At 41.6% G+C, this 20696-nt stretch overlaps 1 protein-coding gene and 1 non-coding gene across 4 annotated transcripts; one reads left to right on the plus strand and one right to left on the minus strand.

Annotated features, from left to right (window-relative positions):
- Nucleotides 1-11461: 11461 nt before the first annotated feature.
- Trnaa-agc (transfer RNA alanine (anticodon AGC)) lies at nucleotides 11462-11534 on the plus strand. Its single transcript has one exon. It is a non-coding gene; the product is annotated as a tRNA-Ala (tRNA).
- Nucleotides 11535-12003: 469 nt separating this feature from the next.
- On the minus strand, nucleotides 12004-15577 carry LOC135494687 (replication factor C subunit 4-like). Of its 3 annotated transcripts, none has more exons than XM_064782891.1 (10): nucleotides 15509-15577; nucleotides 14744-14850; nucleotides 14481-14559; nucleotides 14134-14213; nucleotides 13908-14027; nucleotides 13437-13701; nucleotides 13201-13326; nucleotides 12877-12957; nucleotides 12592-12708; nucleotides 12004-12367 (listed from the first exon to the last, which is right to left on the minus strand). In XM_064782891.1, exons 2-10 carry the CDS (start codon nucleotides 14839-14841, stop codon nucleotides 12269-12271), a joined length of 1065 nt encoding a protein of 354 aa, XP_064638961.1. In that variant the 5' UTR covers nucleotides 14842-14850; nucleotides 15509-15577; the 3' UTR covers nucleotides 12004-12268. The 3 variants fall into 3 exon arrangements, with proteins under 3 accessions (XP_064638961.1, XP_064638963.1, XP_064638960.1); XM_064782893.1 differs by lacking the exon at nucleotides 15509-15577 and adding an exon at nucleotides 15223-15482; XM_064782890.1 differs by lacking the exon at nucleotides 15509-15577 and having other exon boundaries at nucleotides 14744-15190.
- Nucleotides 15578-20696: the final 5119 nt, after the last annotated feature.

Genomic DNA, 20696 nt, shown 5'->3' on the forward strand with positions numbered 1-20696 from the left:
TAAGCCACTGAGAGGTTTGGTTTACCTTACAAACAACCCGAAGCGCTTTGATCAGGAATAAGAAAAAAGGCGCTTCACAAATTTTACCTTATCAACTCATTTTCGGTCGAATACATCCAAACGAATACATTCTTGGCGGCCTGACTGATGAATTCACTGCTATTTTGTTGGTCTGATGATACTCGTCTCTTATTTCGTCAATCAAAGCGTGGCCGAAGAGCCTTTTTAGGTAAGTTGTAGTGAGCGGTCACGTCACTATATACCATTATTTAAGCTTTACTCACTCTATTATCAATCCCCGTTCCTCAACATCCGTGATGCCATCGAGGTGTCCCTGGAGGAATAAGGAATAATACCAAGACACGTCGAGCAAGAAAATCGTGTCCGATAACGCCATTGCGGTCATGTAAACACACGGAGACATTTTACGGTTGTGCTTTCGTCTTGCCACTAATATGGTCAGGATGTTCCCAGGAATTCCCAAAACAACCGGGATAATCCAAACGTACTTCGTGAGAGCTGATAAGATTGCTTTTAAGATGGGGTATTCGACTTCTCCACTTTGGCTCTGGGCAGTCGCAGATGAATTCATCGTTGCAGTCATTCAAGTGAAATCATGGCTATGAAAAGAACTAGTCGTCGAAACATGCAGCTGATTATTTTGAGACATGTGGTCGTGAAATCTTTCGTGTTTTGGGTACATTGCGACACCTAAAGTTACCCATTCAGTTCATGTATTTCCGTGATTGCGACTTTATACTGCTAAGGAAGATTCACGATAATGAAAGCTTCGTGGCATGGTTTTGTTCTGGGTATATTGCGACCCCCAGTTTTTTTTCAAGTCCTCCAACGGCTCGCAGTGAGATATAGCATTCTTGGACGTACACGTCAGCATGAGATTGGAGCAGATTGTCGTCTCGTTAACTTCCACTCGCAGCTGCATCGATAAGTTTTGATATTTCGATATAATGTTGTATCAGTGAATGGCTCTGACCTCTGGTTTGACGCCAGATATCAAAACATCTAAATACGTCTAGTACTTAGATTACGTGTATATAAAATTAGCTATTCTAAAATAAGTTCAAAACCATCAGACGTTCTAAAATTGTTAATTGCAAATATAAACTACAAGATTGTCACCCGTGTACGCATACGTGACTTGTGTTAAATGTAGGCCTCTGTATGATAGTAGTGCCATTAAAAAAATCCCGTGAGGCATCATTAAAACGGTCCCCGTGGAGATGTCACAATGTATGAAAGCAACATACTCTGTAGACGCTATGTAGCCAGCTGAAGGGCACCTTTACAAAAAGCCTATTTCACGTGTAGTAGGCCTCTGTGAAACAGACGCACCAAAACTGGCTAATAAGCGTCAACACAGTATTAGAGATGATCGCTTGCATGCTATCCTGATTTTCTAGTGCTATGTTTCGATTCCAGGTGACTAACTGTAGCGGTCGCATCCCCAGAATATCGCTTCTTGATGCATATTCCCCACGTGAACTACAACCATTTGAAATATGGAAATAACTGGCCAATCACAGCCTTCGTGTCATCCATGTATCGTTTTCCTCCCCCAATACAATACAGGTAAAAATTCACTGCGTAATTATAAAACCAAAGATTTACTGTGGAAAAAAGGCCAATGCTGTAGCGAAGCTTCCAATATTGCTGAGTCATATCGTAGATGGCTTTCAGTTGAGGCATTTCTAATATAGGGTCATGTAATCGGTAGGGGAGTGTGGTGACAACATAGGCCAAGCTCACAAGAAGCAATAAAACTGTTAGATTTTGCTGACTTTGTTCATCCTTTTCTTTTCTGGACGTGTTTGAGTTAAGTTTGGCTCTTCGCGATGATGCTTTCTTAACTGTGATTATGATCAGTAAGTTGCATGCAAAGATGATGGAAAAGGGTAGGACAGTTCCAAAGATGATTACGTAGAAAGATGACGCTTTTTCAATGGTTGGCTCATCGTAGAGAAGTAACCGCACCCCTGCAACAAGAGATACAAATGTACAACTTCCAAATAAGATTATGTAGATGACAATAGATGTATAGAAAGTCGATGGAGTAATAAAGTATAATTCGGTCACGGAGGGACGGTAGGCCAATAACTGACTGATTGTTTTTTTTCAATTATCAAATCAGCCTTTTCTAGTGCAAGATATGCATTACTTACTTATCACCCTTCAAAATAAAGATATATTTTGCTCTAACCTGATTCGATATCCTCCACATATTTAAGAGCATAAAAGATATGGATATTGATCAGAAGAATGGGAAAGGTGATTAAGAGTATCGTGACCTTTGCCCTCTTGGTGGTGCAGAGTCTAATGGCCGCCATTGGGAATCTGACTGCGATCAGCCGGTCAACGGACATGGCGGCGAGGTAGAGGCCCGATATTTTGGAACAGGTAAAAACGATGAATATGTGAAACCTACAAAATAGATACATATTTGTTGTTCAGATGATTGATATCATGAGAAGTAAAAGATAAGAAGCAGTGACAGATATATACACCAAGCGGTTCTCTGCAGATCCTATTCCAGCCCCAAATAACAGCACACTGCTGCCAATACGGATGAAATGGTAACTTTGCAACAACGTCACGAAATTTTAAAATTGACATACTACATGTACGTCCCAGCAAAACTCTCCCTTGTAATAACATACAAAAGTTCTGAAAGAGGAACTGCGTAAATGAAGCATACTTGAGGACTTCCGGTTGGCTGATGCAACCGGAAGTACGCTGCTCCCATAGATTCCTAAAGGGAACACCACAGGCCACTGATAGGTTTGGTTTACCTTACAAACAACCCGAAGCGTTTTGAGCAGGAATAAGAAAAAAGGCGCCTCACAAATTTGAACTTATTAACTTTTTTCGGTCGAATACATCCAAACGAATACATTCTTGGCGGCCTGACTGATGAATTCACTGCTATTTTGTTGGTCTGATGATAGTCACCCCTTATTTCGTCAACCAATGCGTTGCCGATGAACCTCTTTGGGTAAGTTGTAGTGAGAGGTCACTATATACCATTCTTAAATCTTTACTCACTCTATTATCAATCCCCGTTTCTTAACATCCGTGATGCCATCGAGGTGTCCCTGGTAAAACAAGGAATAATACCAAGACACGTCGAGCAAGAAAATCGTGTCCGATAACGCCATTGCGGTCATGTAAATACACGGAGACATTTTACGGTTGTGCTTTCGTCTTGCCACTAATATGGTCAGGATGTTCCCAGGAATTCCCAAAACAACCGGGATAATCCAAACGTACTTCGTGAGAGCTGATAAGATTGCTTTTAAGATGGGGTATTCGACTTCTCCACTTAGGCTCTGGGTAGTCGTAGATGAATTCATCGTTGCAGTCATTCAAATGAAATAGCTCCGAAAAGAACTGAAAACTGACGTCGAAACAGCTGATTTTAGACATGTGGTCGTGAAATATTTCGTTCGCATTTTTGTGTTACGGGTACATTGCGACACGGACGTAAATACGGCTGAAGTTCCCCGTCCAGTTCATATATGTCCGTTATTGCGACCTTTATACAGCTTAATGTCCTTTCAAGAGGTAGGAAGATTCAAGATATTGAAAGCTTCGTGGCGTGTTTTTTTCTGGGTATATTGCGACCACCAGTTTTCTATAAGTCCTGCAAAGGTTCCCAGTGCAATTTAACATCATTCGACGTACTCGTACAGCATGAGATTGGGGCAGATTGCCGTCTCGTTAACTTCCACTCGCAGCTGCATCAATAAGTTTTGATATTTCGATATAATGTTATCTCAGTGAATGTCTCCGACCACTGATTTGACGCCATATATCAATACATCTAAATAAGTCTAGTACTTAGATTACGTGTATATAATATTGGCTATTCTAAAATAAGTTCAAAACCATCAAACGTTCTAAAATTGGTAAGATTGACACACGTGCATTGTTCTTACTGCTGGGGGACTTTTGTAAAATGTAGCATCCGCAGAAGATCGCTTCTTAAAAAACAATATTCCCGGGTTATTCTACCACCATTTGCAATATGGAAATAACTGACCAATCACAGCCTTCGTATCATCTCTGTACCGCTGTCCTCCTCCAATGCAATATAGGTAAAAATTCACTGCGTAATTATAAAACCAAAGATTTACTGTGGAAAAAAGGCCAATGCTGTAGCGAAGCTTCCAATATTGCTGAGTCATATCGTAGATGGCTTTCAGTTGAGGCATTTCTAATATAGGGTCATGTAATCGGTAGGGGAGTGTGGTGACAACATAGGCCAAGCTCACAAGAAGCAACAAAACTGTTAGATTTTGCTGACTTTGTTCATCCTTTTCTTTTCTGGACGTGTTTGAGTTGAGTTGAGCTCTTTGTACTGATGCTTTCTTAACAGTGATTATAATCACTAAGTTGCATGCAAAGATGATGGAAAAGGGTAGGACAGTTCCAAAGATGATTACGTAGAGAGATGACGCTTTTTCAAATGAAGCTGGCACATCGTAGAGCAGTAACCGCACCCCTGCAACAAGAGATAAGGAAGAAATGTACTACTTTCAGATATAAGACCACAGAAGAACCTCCGCCACGGGACTGAAGTTATATATAGTCTAGACAACTGATGGAGAGATAAAAATGATTCAGTCGCGAAGGAACGGTAGGGCGAGTCGCGAAGGAACGGTAGGGCGGTTCTCCCAAATAGGTCTTTCCTGGTGTACGACATGCATTAATTAGTACTAAAACTGCCCTTTAAAATAAAGATATCTTCTGCTCTTACCTGATTCGAGATCCTCCACATATTTAAAAACAAAGAAAATATGGATATTGATCAGAAGAATGGGAAAGGTAACCAAGAGTATCGTGACCTTTGCCCTCTTGGTGGTGCAGAGTCTAATGGCCGCCATAGGGAACCTGACTGCGATCAGCCGGTCGATGGACATGGCGGCGAGGTAGAGGCCCGAGATGATGCTACAGGTTGACATAATAAATAGGTGGAACCTACAAAGGTAATTCACAGATGATGATAGCACGGGAAGTGTTTGCGAGGAACTGAAGCTACGTATGCGGAGAATTTCGCCACTCGACTCTTTGAGGACTGACCGATTTTTAGAAACTACGACCTGATTTGGTCTACATTTACCGAAGAGCATAGCAAAGCTTGGATCTTGGATGCTCTCCAACAATAGCAGTGCACCTGCCACTTACAGAATATAATCATCTCTATTTTTTGTTATACCTACTCTATAAGAAGTTCCCTGGTTTTCCTCTCAGTCACGGCGTCGATGTATCCTTGGTAGAACACAGCATAGTACCAAAGGACTTCCAGGAGAAACAGAGTGTCCGCCACCGCCATCGCAGTCATGTAAGTGCAAGGGGACAAGCGGCGGTTGTGCTTTCGTCTGGACACCAAGATGGCCAAGATGTTCCCAGGAATACCAAAAGCGACTGGGACACTCCATACGTACTTCGTGAGGGCGATTACGATTGATTTTAGGAGGGGATATTCCTGCTCGCCTCCTTGGTTCATGGTCGAAGTTGAATTCATTGCTCAGTAACCAAACTGTGTACTTTACAGTACTGTACTTTACTGAACTGTGTTTTAGATCATTACTAAGTCGCGCCAATTGGAATGAGTAAACTCAGTGCCAAAATATCCGATCAGGGTCTCTGGCTCAGCTCATTGACTGCTCTTCATTTCCTGGCTGTATAAACCAGGGTCCGGAAGTTCAAAACATGTTACTTTGAATCGCTAACTTGGCGTTAACTTTAACTTGGCGTTAAGTCCAGTAGGCTTAACTGAACCGCCAAGCTACCGCCAGCGTTGGCGACTAAAACCTGTTTTGAACAACCGGGCCATGCATAAGTTGTTAGTCACGTATATAGTAAGGGGTAACTTTCAAAGTTAACTTGGCGTTTAGACTAATGGGCAAAGCTCAAAGAGATAACGCCAAGTAAAAGTTAACACTTCGTTACTGTTGATGCAATTTGTTTTGAGAATCTACGACCTGCAGCTAGATCTTGAGCTGAATCTGGCACTGACTTTACAGGCAACCAATGATTCGAGTTCTTTAAGAGGAATTGCCATAAATGTGGTTCTCTTGACGAGTACAGTTGCGATTCTGAATGTTTCAATGGTTCACGGATTATCTTTGGTAATCTGTAGAGAGGACCATTGCTGTAACCAAGGCACGATGTTATTACAAAGGCAAGAACTACCCTTTTCGTACTGACTTTGCCGAGGTAATTTCGAATGTGCCCGATTTCGAATAAACACGCATTATAGGTTGCCTTGCACACCAACTGATTGTCATCAGCAAAAAATCTCATAGCTGTGACGTTCACGTTCCTTGTATCACATCGCCAAGTGGAAATATAGATGTCAAACATAACCGGCCTCAATACTGAGCCTTGTGGGGACGCCGAAATGAAGGGAAACTCGTTTCGATGAAGCTACCTCCGCGAAACACGGAGTGCATACGCGCCTGTAGGGGAAGGAAGACAACCACTGCAAAGCCATACTCCTAATCTTTGTTTTAGGCGGTCTAGAAGTATCGCGTAGTGTGATTGTAATTGGCTCCCACGAGATCATCTTGATGGTATGCCGATTGTAGAGAAGTCATTCAGTGAAGATTGCAATCGTGTTGGTTGTGTGAACATTAGCTTTATATCGTTACCTAGTTCCCAATCAGATGAACATATTCAAAGATATCGAGAAGTAACTACCGTACCGAAAGTAAGACCTGACAGTAAGGCCTGTGGTCGCCAAACTCTAATGATCAAGGACTATCACCACAACCTGTTTCATTTAAATGTTTGTTCGATAATACATGTATGTTATTTGAGAAGTTGACGCTTGCATTTCCAAAAGCAGATTGCAAATAGAATAAAATCTAAAAGTAGCCGTTCAAAATTGATATTCTATCAATATCGAATTCTAAATGAGGCAATGTTAAATAAATTATTACAGCTAAATAGGAATACCTCCAGCAGCACGAACGGTTTTCATGTTTGTTTCAAGCTCGATTGCAGAAGCAGCCCTGACAAATAATTAGGGTTAGCCATAGAACCATTGGCAGTGATGACCTTTTTTGGGAATTTGTTTGGGATTCTGCAAAATCATCCGGTATTCCAACGTGTCTTTATAGATCGTTGTCGTAACCAGGCCTCAGTCTTTAACACCCGTGCCCGGTGGAACCAGGCCAATCATTCCCTACGACAGCATCGCAGCAATTCACTAATCACAGCCTTCGTATCATCTCTGTACCGTTTCCCTCCTCCAATACAGTAGAGATAAAAATTAACTGCGTAATTATAAAACCACAGATTTGCTGTGGCGTAAATCCCAATGATATAGTGAAGTCTCCAATATTTCTGAGATCTGTCATTAAGCTCTTTCATTTGTGTTAATTCCGTGATAGGCCAATATAGTCGATAGGGAAGCGTGGTCACGACGTAGGCCAAGCTCACAAATAGCAACATAGCCGTCAGGTTTTGCTTACTATTCCCTTCTCTACCGCCAGGTGGCGTGTTTGATTTCAGTTTAGCTCTCTCTTTCGAAGCTCTCTTAACTGTTATGATTATCATCAAGTTGCAGCCAAGGATGATGGTGAATGGTAAGGCTGTGTTGAATATGATGTGGAAGACGTTCGAGGCCTGTTCAATCGAGGCTGGGACATCGAAGACCAACACACGCATCCCTGGAACAGAACCATCACTTAAAATAAGATTGATAATATCAAATATATAAAACATGAAGAGATCAGGTGCAAAAACCAATAAATTTGCTTCGGGTCTTTTCGAGAAAACGCACGTTTTCTGCGGTGACTCCTTGGGTGACATTTTAGGCGAGTTTGGAATTCAATTTTTTTGTTACATGTACATGTATTTAAGTCGGGGGTACTACTATGACCCGAATTCTAACTGACGGCTTTTCGTGAATGGAAGCAAGGGGACAGATTCTATGTTTCAATTATCACCAACCTGATTCAAGATCCTCTGTATACTTCAAGAAGAAAAATATATGAACATTGATGGCCAGGATCGGTATGGTAATGAGAAGTACCGTGAACTTTGCCCTCTTGGTGGTGCAGAATCTAATGGCGGCCATGGGGAATCTGACTGCGATCAGCCGGTCGATGGACATGGCGGCGAGGTAAAGGCTCGATATCGTGGCACAGTTGAACATGATGAATATATGAAATCGAGAAAATGACACCACGTTGTAAGGAATCTGAACGTTTCATCGAAGTCAGGCAGGCAGCCTAATTCTAGGTTGTACTTGCGTTGAGTGCAGATATTTCGAAAACGGCTGATAATTCAACAGAACTTTTACCAAGTGTGAGGATGAATTCCTCGGTGATCATCATTATTTGATGTCGTATTTTTCGATGTTACTTCTGCCAAACTAACAAGAGTTGTATTGTAAAAATGAGCTTTTGTGATGACTTTAACATCGCTCACACAATAACCTGACTGACTGCAGTTTTGAAATATTTGCTAACGATACATTATACTTACTCTAGAATCAAACCCCTCATTTTCCTATCAGTCATAGCATCGAGATGACCCGGATAAAACACGGAATAATACCAAGTGATGTCAAAGAGAAACAGCACATCTGAAACTGCCAATGCTGTCATATAGACGCAAGGAGACATTTTACGGTTGTGATTTCGTCTCGCTACAAAAATTGCGAGAATATTCCCGGGAATTCCGAAGGCGACTGGAATACTCCAGGCGTATTTAGTTAGTACTGCAAGTACAACCTCAAGAAGAGGATAGTCCTTATTGACATTTTCAACGGGCGGGATAGTGGCGTTCATTGTGATGTATAGCCACCTGAGTCCTCTTCCTTAGTTAGCATCCAGTCCTTTTGAGTAAGAATTGAGCATGGCACCTGTCGATGTAGTGAAAATTAATCATTTCATTTCGAAGCTGGTTTGTAACACCAATTCCCACGCTCTCTTGTGATAAAGCCCGCTTTGGGATGCCGTTCGAACTTAGAAAAGGCCGCGCATGAGGCCCTACAGAGGATAGCAGAGATGCCAAAGAGCTAGAACTCGTCTAAAGATGAGCAGCAAGAGTTGTTAACAAAGCTAGAGGACTTCAAGTGTCACACAAATGCCAGAGCAACTGAACTGGGAAACATAAATAAAAGCGATATCGCCACTAGCCAGAGTAACATCATTGGAGGACGCAGTGGTATAGGTTCATACAACCATCGTCTTGAACCGAATGAGGACGCTAGTCCTTTCATCCAGTGAGCACCGAGTCAAAGCGTGAAAATAATAAGCACAGGGCTCAAGAGACTATGCGTGCAGCACTTGGAGTCCTTTGAGGCTCGCTAAACCCGCATCGCACTCCAACCACTTCTGCTCTAAATACGCCATAAGGCGGTTTAAAGAAGAAGAGAAGAACACCTCTGGTGATATTGGTAAGTTGATACTCAGCACTGATGACTCTTGACAGACTGCTTTCAGAATCATGTATGGTGCAAACGACGTGCATCTATTTTGGTGCACCTTCCATTAATGTTCAGGATACGAAAATACGTCATGGCTTTGCTTACCATCTTTGTAAAATATATATAGCCCAAATCGTCGAAGCCTTGATCGTATGATAAACATGATGTATATCCGGATCCTGTTTATAATTGTTGCCTGTACATACAATAGTGTAATGCTATGAATGACCAGTGTTCCCGCCAATATTGCACTCTCTCTGCGCCAGTCAAGATCCTTCAACTCTCTCGCTAAAATGAGCAGACTCAATCAAGATTATTGAAAGATTCTGATTAGAGTCATGCTCGTATCGCCTAACACGAGGTGGGTGAATTCCGTCCTGAGATCAGGCTTTTTTACTCCTATGTCGTATACAAAATATCAAGAGGCGGCCGGAGTGTATTGAAAACGGTGAATTCGACGCTACCGCCGCCCTTTTCCATGGGAATTCATGCGGTTGGACGATTAGCCAATGGGCATCGCTGTAACAAACGTGTAAGGGCATTTACTGTCACCGAATCAGAATGCTCAAGGTATATCGTTATGGCATGAATAATGGCGCCGCTGATTTTCAGGGCCTAAAAACACTTCACTTCTATAATTCGTTTCTCCCGTGGTTTAGACGGTAGAGGGCCAACGCACTGCGTTGTATTCTTAGTTGACCTACCTGTAAATAAACAACAAAGAAAACGATCATATTATCTTTGTACGAGGTTGGCATGTGTATGGTAAACACAAAGACGAGCCGATACTTGCGCGCGCGGGCAACCGATGATCATCACTGCTCCGAAACCCAGTCAAAATCATACCACAACATTCCTCGTGGAACACTCGTCCAAACTTTAAGTACCTCATAAAAGTAATCAAAAGTAAAACAGAATTCGCTCTACCAACACATGTCTTCAATAGAAAATAAAAATTGAGACAGTGTGGATCTCAATGACAAATGTACACTAACCCTGTGTCTCCTGTACGTGCTAATACCAGTACCTCTCATAAACTCATCATGACAGTTTGAGATTAACGGCAACACTGTGTCTCACATCAACGGGACATGAGTATGCGCATGCAGGTCAAGATGACATGCAAGGCTGCTTTCGCAAGCCTTTATAAGATCGGACGCATGAGGAAGTTCTTGGACAAACGCAGCGCTGAAAGACTGGTCAATGCCTTTGTTACATCACGGCTTGATTCTAACAATGGAATTCTATACGGTCTGCCGGATAAGACTATTGCTCCATTGCAACGGGTTCAGAATATGGCAGCGAGGTTGATAGCGGGAAGAAATTTGACCATGTAAAGCCCTTGCTGAAGGACCTACACTGGCTTCCAATCAAGGCTAGGATTGAGTTTAAGATATCCACAAATCACTGAATGGTTCGGGACCTGAGTACCTCAGTGACCTCCTTCTGGAAACAGAAGGTCGCACTCGGTCAGTTACCTCCAAGGCCCTTCAGGTCAAACGTACCAGATCGAGGTACGGTGACCGCAGCTTTTCAAGGTGAGGCCCGTACCTCTGGAATAAACTTTCGAACTAAGATCCCAGCCGAAAAAACATTTAAAAGACAATTAAAAACTCTACTCTTCGAACGAGCCTATGGGGAGGTGGCGCCTTGAGCGTGGTGCGACCACGGAAAGGCGCCTTGATACAAATGTAACTTGATTGATTGACATCAATTCATCAGAATGTCGCAATGGCACGCAGACCTCTTCAAGCTGGTTATCGACCCGCATGATAGAAGTGCTTCACTAACCTGGTAGATGGCGCAGCAGTTTCCCGCCAAAAATGAGATGCATTTTTATCAAATACGCCTGTTGTTTCTGTTACTTTGGATCCTTTGTAGACCTGGTATAAGAAATGTTTAGGTGAAGAGACAATAACAAAACAGTCAATTAGTAGTATCGAAAGTTATCAGTTTTGAGTTGGATTCTTGTACACCTTCGGTCGTGACATTTGTCAGTTCGGGGGACTAGCTCAAATGGTAGAGCGCTCGCTTAGCATGTGAGAGGCACCGGGATCGATACCCGGGTTCTCCAAAGAACAATTTTTTTTAATTCCGATATATTTTCACTTTTTTGTTTGCTCCCAACATCAGTAATTGAAATACACGTAACTGTTACAGGTTGTAGAAATGGTCACGGCAATTCATAGGTGCAAGTGCAAAAGACACGGGGATTTGATAGGTGGAAGTACGACTATACTAATTGACCGCAAATATTTCCAGATTTGCACTACTCCCAAGCTATTGGGCCACGAGGGCAAACAATTATGATATTGAGCTTCTCTGGCCTGCTATGACAGTGGAGACATCTCAACCCCCCCCCCCCCCCCCCCACACGACCCATTAGGACCCCTAACGGATAAAGCTGAATGTCGAACTGACAAAACCTATTCTATTGCACTGGATGGCCACCCATCCATGTCAAACCAGACGACGAGCTGTCCTCTCCTGACCATCCGAAGAAATGAAGGAAACAACTTTCATAACAATAATAATGGCATTTATTGAAAATGGTTGTGACATGATACATGTAGGTGAAACAGTTCAAATGGATTCATCACAAAGCCAGGTAGAGCATTCCTGTTCAGCCTGTGGACCTAGAACAATGTTATAATCATTCCCGATCCTGCCTTATTAAATATGATATAATGTACAATATGAGGAATCGAATTCGAAGTCAAAAGAAGTCGTTTTTGGTGCCAATGACATCATTTTGCACTGAAGTTTTGATCGATTCCAAGGATCCAAAGCTGCGATGCAAAACAAGGACTATTTTTCTCCTTGGCATATCTGTTGCATCATAACCGTACACAGATCCATAATCTGAAGATACTCATCAGCACCATCCATCAAGCACTTGTCTACAACCTGCAAAGATAAGAAAGGTGATGAAAAAATGCTTCCCAATAATTTTAAGGACAACGCAAATATTCGATAATATCACAAGAAGAGACAATAATCACATGGGTGGACATCAAGGAAAATACTTGAGGTTTCATCATTGGGTAACAAAGCCAATAGATCTGTAGGCCTAAGCAAAGAGAGAGGGCATTAAATTATTATTGCAAATTGTCCAGGGTACATGTACTTACCGCCATCTTTTCACACACGATGGATTTCTGTTTATCGCCGAGTTCCTCTTTTTGGGCCATTATCATATGTAACTGCTGGAGAATCTGATAGGCCGAGTGGCCCTCAGCAATCAGGTCCTGAAATCAAGGAGGAATGATTAAAATTTGACACAAGTCGTTCGTGAACAGACATTTCAACCATGCAATAAATAAAGACAGTAAGCAGGTTTACAGTAATCTTCAAACTATTGCCAAAGTAAGTTCACATAAATCTCAAGTTGACTGCAACAAAATAAGCTTACATACCTTAACAGCAACTTCCAATTTTTCATATGAATTTGAATGGCAGACAGTAAGAATATGATCAATCACATCTTTTGGTATAATCTGCAACATACAAGCACACAAATGAGAGAATTTAGAATGACAAAGCTGGAATTTGATACCAGTAACAAACAAAATAGTTGAAATATGTGAATATCTGGAAATTACATTTAAAAACAAAACATTTATTTTTTGCAGCAACACCACTCACATTGTCAGTGAATGGTCACATAACATCAAAGTCTTCTCAAATTTTATCTGTTTATTCTACATTCACCACAGAACCTTTGACAAATTACGACGCACCCCGGCTATTTCCCAGATATCTTGTGCATCAATTCCATCTTCTCCCTTCAATCTGTGAGCGCTCTGTAGATATGTGATCGCCTTCCTCATGTCACCTTCTGACGTTTCCATCAAAGCCTCCATGGACTAAAAAAGATAATGAGACAATCATCAAGACCGAGGGAAGGTTACTGCAAAGGGATCTAAAAACTAATGTTATCAATGATCTGCCTAGTCTAGCTACAACAATCACTTACCCCTTCATTGTATTTCACATTCTCTTGCTCACATATATGTTTCAGTCGACTCTCCAGCACCACGCCATCTAGTGCCTTGAATCGGAACTTTGCACATCTGGATGTGATTGGTTCGATAATACGACTGACATAATTACAGATGAGGCAGAATCGTGTTGTCTTTGATTGTTTTTCCATGGTTCTTCGGAGGGCAGCTTGAGCAGCACCGGTCATCGAGTCGGCTTCATCTAAGATGACGATTTTGAAGGCTGGGCATGGCTTCCCGCTGAAATGGCAATTAAGAGTTTATTTGACTTGGGATAGCAAGATCAAGTGAAACCCGTTGGCTCTATCAGGAGCAAAGGTCATCCATGGCCTTTCTCCACCTCATACGGTCTTGCGTGACTGCTTCAATTTGCCTCTATGACAGCTACAAGGACTTTACGTCATTTTCAAACAATCTATCATTGAAATAAAAATCGTTCAGCTTACTCTGGCCTTTTTGCATTTGCCGTCAACTGTGCAAAGTTCTTCACTTTTTCTCTGACGACACTGATACCACGCTCGTCAGATGCATTCAACTCCAGGACACGATTCTTGTAAAGATCATTGCTGAAAGAATCGAGGAGAAAGGATATAAAGAACTACAACAGAAATACCATTCATCTGATTTCAAATGACCGCTTCATGGAAACATTTGCCTTGTCCTAGAACTTACCCATATAACTGTCTTGCTGCAGCTAAAATTGTAGACGTTTTTCCTGTTCCAGGTGGCCCATAGAATAATAAGTTTGGAAGCTGTAACAGAATAAATGAAAAGAATGAGACTTTTACATAGTGGAGCCTTTGTTAGCAGGACACCCTCTGTATTAGGGACAGGGATTGTAGTCCCAAATGGGTAGGGTTTCTCTCTACAATCTGACCTCAAGGGTGTCCTTATTAGAGAGGTTCCACTTTGATTTTCATTTGTCCTAAATCGATCTAATCAGCACAAAGACACAACCAGTTTTGTGATAGAACCAGTTTTGTGATAAAACTGAAGCAAATGAAAGAGGAACTCCTTACGTCTGATCCTTCTAACGATTTCCTGAGAACTCCTATCACTTCGTCCTGGTGGGCAACTTCGTCAATGTTTTTCGGTCGGCTGAAATGTTTAAATGACAAAATGAAGTGGAAGTATGCAGTTAAGTATGGTTGGTTTACCACTGAACGTGTCTTAAGCCCTGCTCACTTTGTTTCTAAACCCTAGTACCCAGTAGAGGACAGACCCCGTTCAGGATTGACTCACAATTTAGCAAATTGGTTCCACACCGCCATGGCTTACTTACTATTTTTCTATCCAAGGAACATTTCTCTTTGGCTTCTCTGACGACCCAGCTTTGTCCTTTGATTGAACTGGTCTTTTACCCTTGAAAAATGCATCCATCTTTAAACACTGAAAAAAGAAATAACAGTAGAGCAGATGATTACCGACATGACAAGAAGTAGAGGCCCTGCCCATCAAATCCTTTGAGGCACAGTGACAGTCTGTCAAGCCTAGGCCTCGGCTCGGGGGAGCCAATTGCTGCTGCACTTGATGCCTGCAAGGCCCTACGCCTACACTACGGTACAGGCTGGCTGTATACGTATGCAACTGAAGTCCGACTAGGCCTACAGCGTCATCATGGAAACGGCATCATGACACATTAACGGATGGATAATTCATTGGATGGAATGATAAAGCCTAGGCCTACTTATATAATATATATCATATGCTAGGCCTGAATATTCTTGGGATTCAATCGAACAGGGCTTTGTTCACACTCACAGTAAGATTGCACTGCGAAATGGGCTATATGCATGCATGATGTACATGACGACGATGTAGGTCCGACTATGTTATGTACATGATGATGTACTCGTTTACTCAATACTACAACCCTATCGAGTATCGTCATGTGAAAATGTCAAAAAAGCGAATAGAAAAAGGTCGTCAGCACACTCAAACTGACTCGTCACGCTATAACCTCGGGTTTATCTGATGCAGAATAGGGACCCAGAATAGAATAGGGATACAGTGTTACTCTATTTTTGCTGAATTTGTAAATATTGACCTTTGAAACGACGATTTTATTGAAACAAATGTTTTTTTAGTTTGGCGGGGTTTCCCCAAAATCGAGAAATTCCCATGAAAAATGACGCGACCAATCACCCTCGCTCCTATGGGTAGTTATAAAATCATGATTGGCCACTCGTCCGGACCAACAAAAGCTGTTGAAAATGATTATTTCAATGTTTGGGGAGCATTGTAAGATTTATAACGGCCTGCATATGCCATTTGTATGATTCGAACAACATAACATTTACCTATTTCATGAAGAATACCGTATTATGCTCACGATTATCGAGCACATGTTTGTTTTCTTAAAGGGACTTCAAGGGGGATTTCTCGAGCAGACGAAGTATTGTTTCTGCCACGAAGAGTTCCGTAGAAGCCGTGTTTGCCCGAAGACCATTTGTGACGGGCGATTGGTCTTCTGCTACTGCGACCTCGATCGGGCCTGACCTGTTTCGCATCAAATGTTTTGACTACCTTTGAGTTGAACTGCAATGTATTTACTGCTCCTTTTCCAGACAACGCGCGTCAAGGTCAAGACGGAGGCGGAGGCTACGGACGAGGCAATACCGCTGGAAGTTCAGTATGCGACCTAAGTTGACATGCCCTAGGCCCCACTTGATTCAGAAAATGTATCACATGAAAGATATCTATAGAAATTATGTCGTTCCCATGACAATAGCGGCTTGTTTTTATGAAAATGGTGACGGTCCCCGGGGTGATCTCCGGACCAGTCAGTTAAAGCCTATAAACTACAGCATCACAAATACTTCTATCGGATTTACCCTTGGCGGTCGATACCTACTTAGTCCCTGGCTAATCAAGTTGTTTGTTGAGACAACAAGCTCCTCTGTCGGAAATAGCTATCCTCAGCATGGGCGCCCTCACAACTTCACATGTAGACATGACCGCATTCAGGCGTTAGACTGAAATTGACAGGGGAAAAAGACGGTCGACTATCAGTGTTCGCAACTAAAAATCAGATATAACTTTTAGCGATCAACCAGCTTACAGAAAACACACCCGGATATAAATGTCTGTTTGTTTGGGTTGTCTATTCCAGTTAATTCATAATTCGGGCTGGTAGATTGCGGACCGGTGATCTACTCCACAGATCGTAAAGTAGTGGCCTGCCGGGTTGGCAGTGACAGAAAGACACGTCATCAATGAATACAGTTCCAGGGCTGCGCAGGAGATTACAAGTTCAACCCCTATAATCAATACTCCCAACCAAATTTATTTGCTTGCATTATTAAAAGATTATTTCTTTTCGATATTATTTGAACTTGTTTCTATTATTGGGTGATTTTAAAAAGAAAACAAAGGTATTTCTCTTTTGTTGTGTGAAGCTTAAAATGAGCGGCAGAAGAGCACATTTTGCGGCAATACAAGTGAGAAGAACCAATCTTTTGAAATCACACGAGCATCGAGCCCCTCTCGGAATCAAAATTTCCCTTTATTATACATGTAGTAACTTTAGTTCCGCCCGCATCCGTGTTGTCGTTCTAGATTGACAGCGTAACCAATGGCAACAATTGAAGATGTAGGAGGGGCTTGACAGACCAACCATCAACACATCATTCTTTATTATTCTTTGAAGTTGACATTTTACGAGAAAACGATAGGGAAGGTGTTAAGCGTCAACCTCGCCCCGCGCGCACGGAAAAGGTCAGAAAGTATCGATTATTGGTCGAAAAATCTCGGAATCATGTCGTGCTTTGTTCAAATGGGTTGATCTATTGGTAAATTAATTCCTTTCATTAAAGGTGGGCAGTTAGAACAAATATTTAGTTTTTTGTATCTAGTTTAACATAGGGTGATGGATTTTCGGGGCGAGGCACGCAAAGGTTACCATCGCTTTCTTGATCGGTAGCCTGCATCGGTAAATAGCAACGCCAACTATCCCAAGACTCTGGCTTCAGGCCATGCTCCAGCCAGGGCTCGTGCGTTTAAAGGGACAACTGGGCATAAATGGTGGTTTTTCATACAAAAATGGCTCCCAGCAGGACCGTGACCTCAACGCCATGAGATGAGAATCAAGATCCCTTGCCTTAGGCCAGCTCTCAGTTAACACTTTTACTCCCTTCCACTACAATTCATAACTGAGGCAAAAATAGCAATATCTAAACTTGAGTTGTTTGTTTACATTGTTTACCTTTCGAAGTGTTACATCGATGTGTTAATAATTCACGTTATGTTCTATTTGAATATCGGAATCAGGCGTTGAAAGTGGGTGTAATCCAGGGACAAATTGTGGCTTTTCACCAAATCATTGTAACTCTTGTTGGTAAATAATTGAAAAAATGCCCCATTTTGCCTTTGTGTTCAATTCCTTTTTCAATTCCTTCTAGCCAGGGTTAGCGGGAACCCAAGCAACATATAATATTATTCCGTGGTATTATGTTTGTTCAAATTTACTCTTTATTTTTCAACAATAAGTATAACACAGTTTTTTTATCCGTTGATTAAAGGATTCCAATGGATGAAAGCACTGCACCCGATTTAACCCTTGGCGATTATCCATTGCGTGCGCCGCCCAATGCATGTCGACCGCAGCGCATCCTGGTGGAATCAATGGAGGCACGCTTTGGAATGTTGCGCTCGGTAAAGAATTTTTAGAGGAAAGGGGTTAATAAAATCCAAACCCACCATGCACTCGCAAACTTTAAACTACCCATTTTCACATGACACATGGTAGACCCTTTTCAAAAAAATTACCGTTAGATAAATCGGAAATAAATGGACCTGCTCTTGGACTAAATAATAGTTTTGTCTAGAACTGTACATGTATGTATAGGGCCTTTTTTCACGACGATGCAAGCCAAACCTTCTCATAACCACAGTCTTGCCTCCAGGTAAAGTATTCAGCACCTGATCGCCAAGTTCAATATCACAGTAATTGGAGTTGGTCCGATTTCGCTGCTTCACGCATCTGATCAAATACAAGTTATAATGTCTTTATAAAGGTGTGACAAGACTCGTTCCTGTGGAATTGGATAGCAAGAAGGAGAGAGGTCACGGAAAGTTGCCAGCAACTTCATTGGAACTAAAAAACAGAGCGACCTTCTGATTGGCTGTTGCAGAAGTGTGCGACGCCGGAGTCTCTGAGCTGCGGCTTGCCAGGAAAACCTCCGAGGCGTGAGTGACAATTTTTGGGGTGACGTTGACTTGCATGAAAAAAACCACAAGTAGAATATTCTTTAGATAATTTTTAGTCTCGTGTAGCCAAACTCAAGAAGGCGCATAACCTTTCGGCGGCTGAATAATCAATCTAACACTGAAGCACGAAACACCTTGAAATATTTAACATGCTTCCATTTTCTTCAAGGCACGACCCCCTAGGGGCTAAAAATTCGAATTCAAATAGGGCAAACTGCATGGGATGGATTTCGGGTATGGCTGCGGGGACTAAAAATTCGAGTTGTTGATTGTAGCGACTGGAATGGCATGTTAGTGCAGGATGCTCCATATTACCTCACACCAACAACTAAATAGTAGGTCTCCATCTTAGCCCCATCGTCGCGAAATATGTCAATAAAGAAAGTCAGCCGTTCTGTTTTCTGATTGCCAAGATGGCGATTCGCAAAACAAACCAGATTGTTTGAACGAAAACGAGGCTAGGTACCGTCTGCTTTACTCAGCAGTCAAAGTCTCGCGTCAAACGAGATTGGTGTATCATAAATCGCAGCTGTATCAAGCGATGCAAATAAATACTGCATTGAGATTTTTACGAATACGAAGAAGGAAGTGGAGGTAAGAAAAAAAAAGGTCGTTTTGCCAATGCAGCTTTGGAGATAGGCAATTGCTTTTCGGAGTAAGGTAAAGAGAGGGGGATATTCGCTGAAGACAAGTCGACAGGGATCTCGACACTGACCCCTATTTCTGACCAACCGAAGGTCGAATAGTAAAAAAAATATTCGCGCTGATTTCAACTGTATTTCGACAAAACATTAGTGGTGACCCTGAGTGGGTATAGGGTTTGCATTGACCTCCGCATAAACATCATCAGACGTTGCCATGTCTGCTTCGAATATCACATTTTTTGATTATTAACTTTTGGTTGCTAGGTACACGTAGGTGTCAATAGCTAATTTCGTTCCACTTCTAATCGACTAATAAACGGCCCTACTAGTTCAATTATAGATTTCCATTTCTACGGGCATTTTAGGACTAGTTATGGTGCAACAGATGAATAAATGTACGCGGCTGAAGACCTAAATTGCAGACAAATGACAAACAAATGGTTTTCTAATGGACTCGAGAGATGCACTTATCTATTCTATAACCTAATGTATTTCACCATTGATCTGATAAGTACATGTTCAAAAAGTTACGAAAAAAACTTCGTCATTGTACTTTTTTGAAATTCAAAAAACTTTTGAAATTGATGAAATGATTAAAAGATCAACGGGTTTTTTCTCAGTTTAGTAATGGCTTGTGACATGCTGGTTGTCTAGTCACTAACCTGTATTTTATAGGAGATTGTCTATTAACCATGAAATGGATAAAATTAGATTTCAGTCTAATTCATCTACATGTATATCTGATTTAATTGGAAGTGATGTGTAAGGGGTAAATATATATTTCAAGTCAGGTTCGGCGGCCTACGACTTGGAAAATTGCGGAGGGTCGGATTAGTGCGATTTACAACACCCGCGCAAATTTGGAGGTTTCTGTAATCTAAGCGTTCCAAAATATCAAGTCTAGCCTTCCTATCCTTAATTCCATCACATTTGGAAGATTTCTACTTAATTCCATCATGCATCATCATCATTTAATTCAGTTCTCGCAACCGCAAAAAAAACACACATACAATTTTTGTATGTATACATTTATTTTATTTGCTTCATGCTCATTTGCTTAATAAAGTTATTGAAACTGCGACATTTCACTTTTAACTCAACATTTCACTTATCAGAATCCAATAGTATTTGAACATTAATCCCACATTAAACAATAAACGCTCTCAACTCCGACATGTCACAGATTACTCGGAGTACCAATATTTGAACTTCAATTTCAAACGAATCAAATTCAACAGTATTGTGTGTGTAACGGAAATCCTACAACGTGGTTTTGGCGCACAAGTAGAAAAGCTTTTGTCTGCGCAAGACCCCTCGAAACAACGCACACAACATCCGCCGAATCGAAACACTTCTCAAACCTCATCTGTTTAAACATGATCC

Source organism: Lineus longissimus, chromosome 10, assembly GCF_910592395.1.
Source record: "Lineus longissimus chromosome 10, tnLinLong1.2, whole genome shotgun sequence".
NCBI lineage: Eukaryota > Metazoa > Nemertea > Pilidiophora > Heteronemertea > Lineidae > Lineus > Lineus longissimus.

Bases quoted from the DNA above. Each gene is read 5' to 3' on its own strand.
- LOC135494687 (XM_064782890.1), bottom strand. From the start codon at position 14,916: ATGGGCAGGGCCTCTACTTCTTGTCATGTCGGTAATCATCTGCTCTAC. The intron at 13,702-13,907 runs GTAAGCTGAACG...TTGCCATTTCAG, and splicing joins GCAAATGCAAAAAGGCCAGA to CGGGAAGCCATGCCCAGCCT. The intron at 12,368-12,591 runs GTAAGTACATGT...TTATCTTTGCAG, and splicing joins TCGTGTGTGAAAAGATGGCG to GTTGTAGACAAGTGCTTGAT.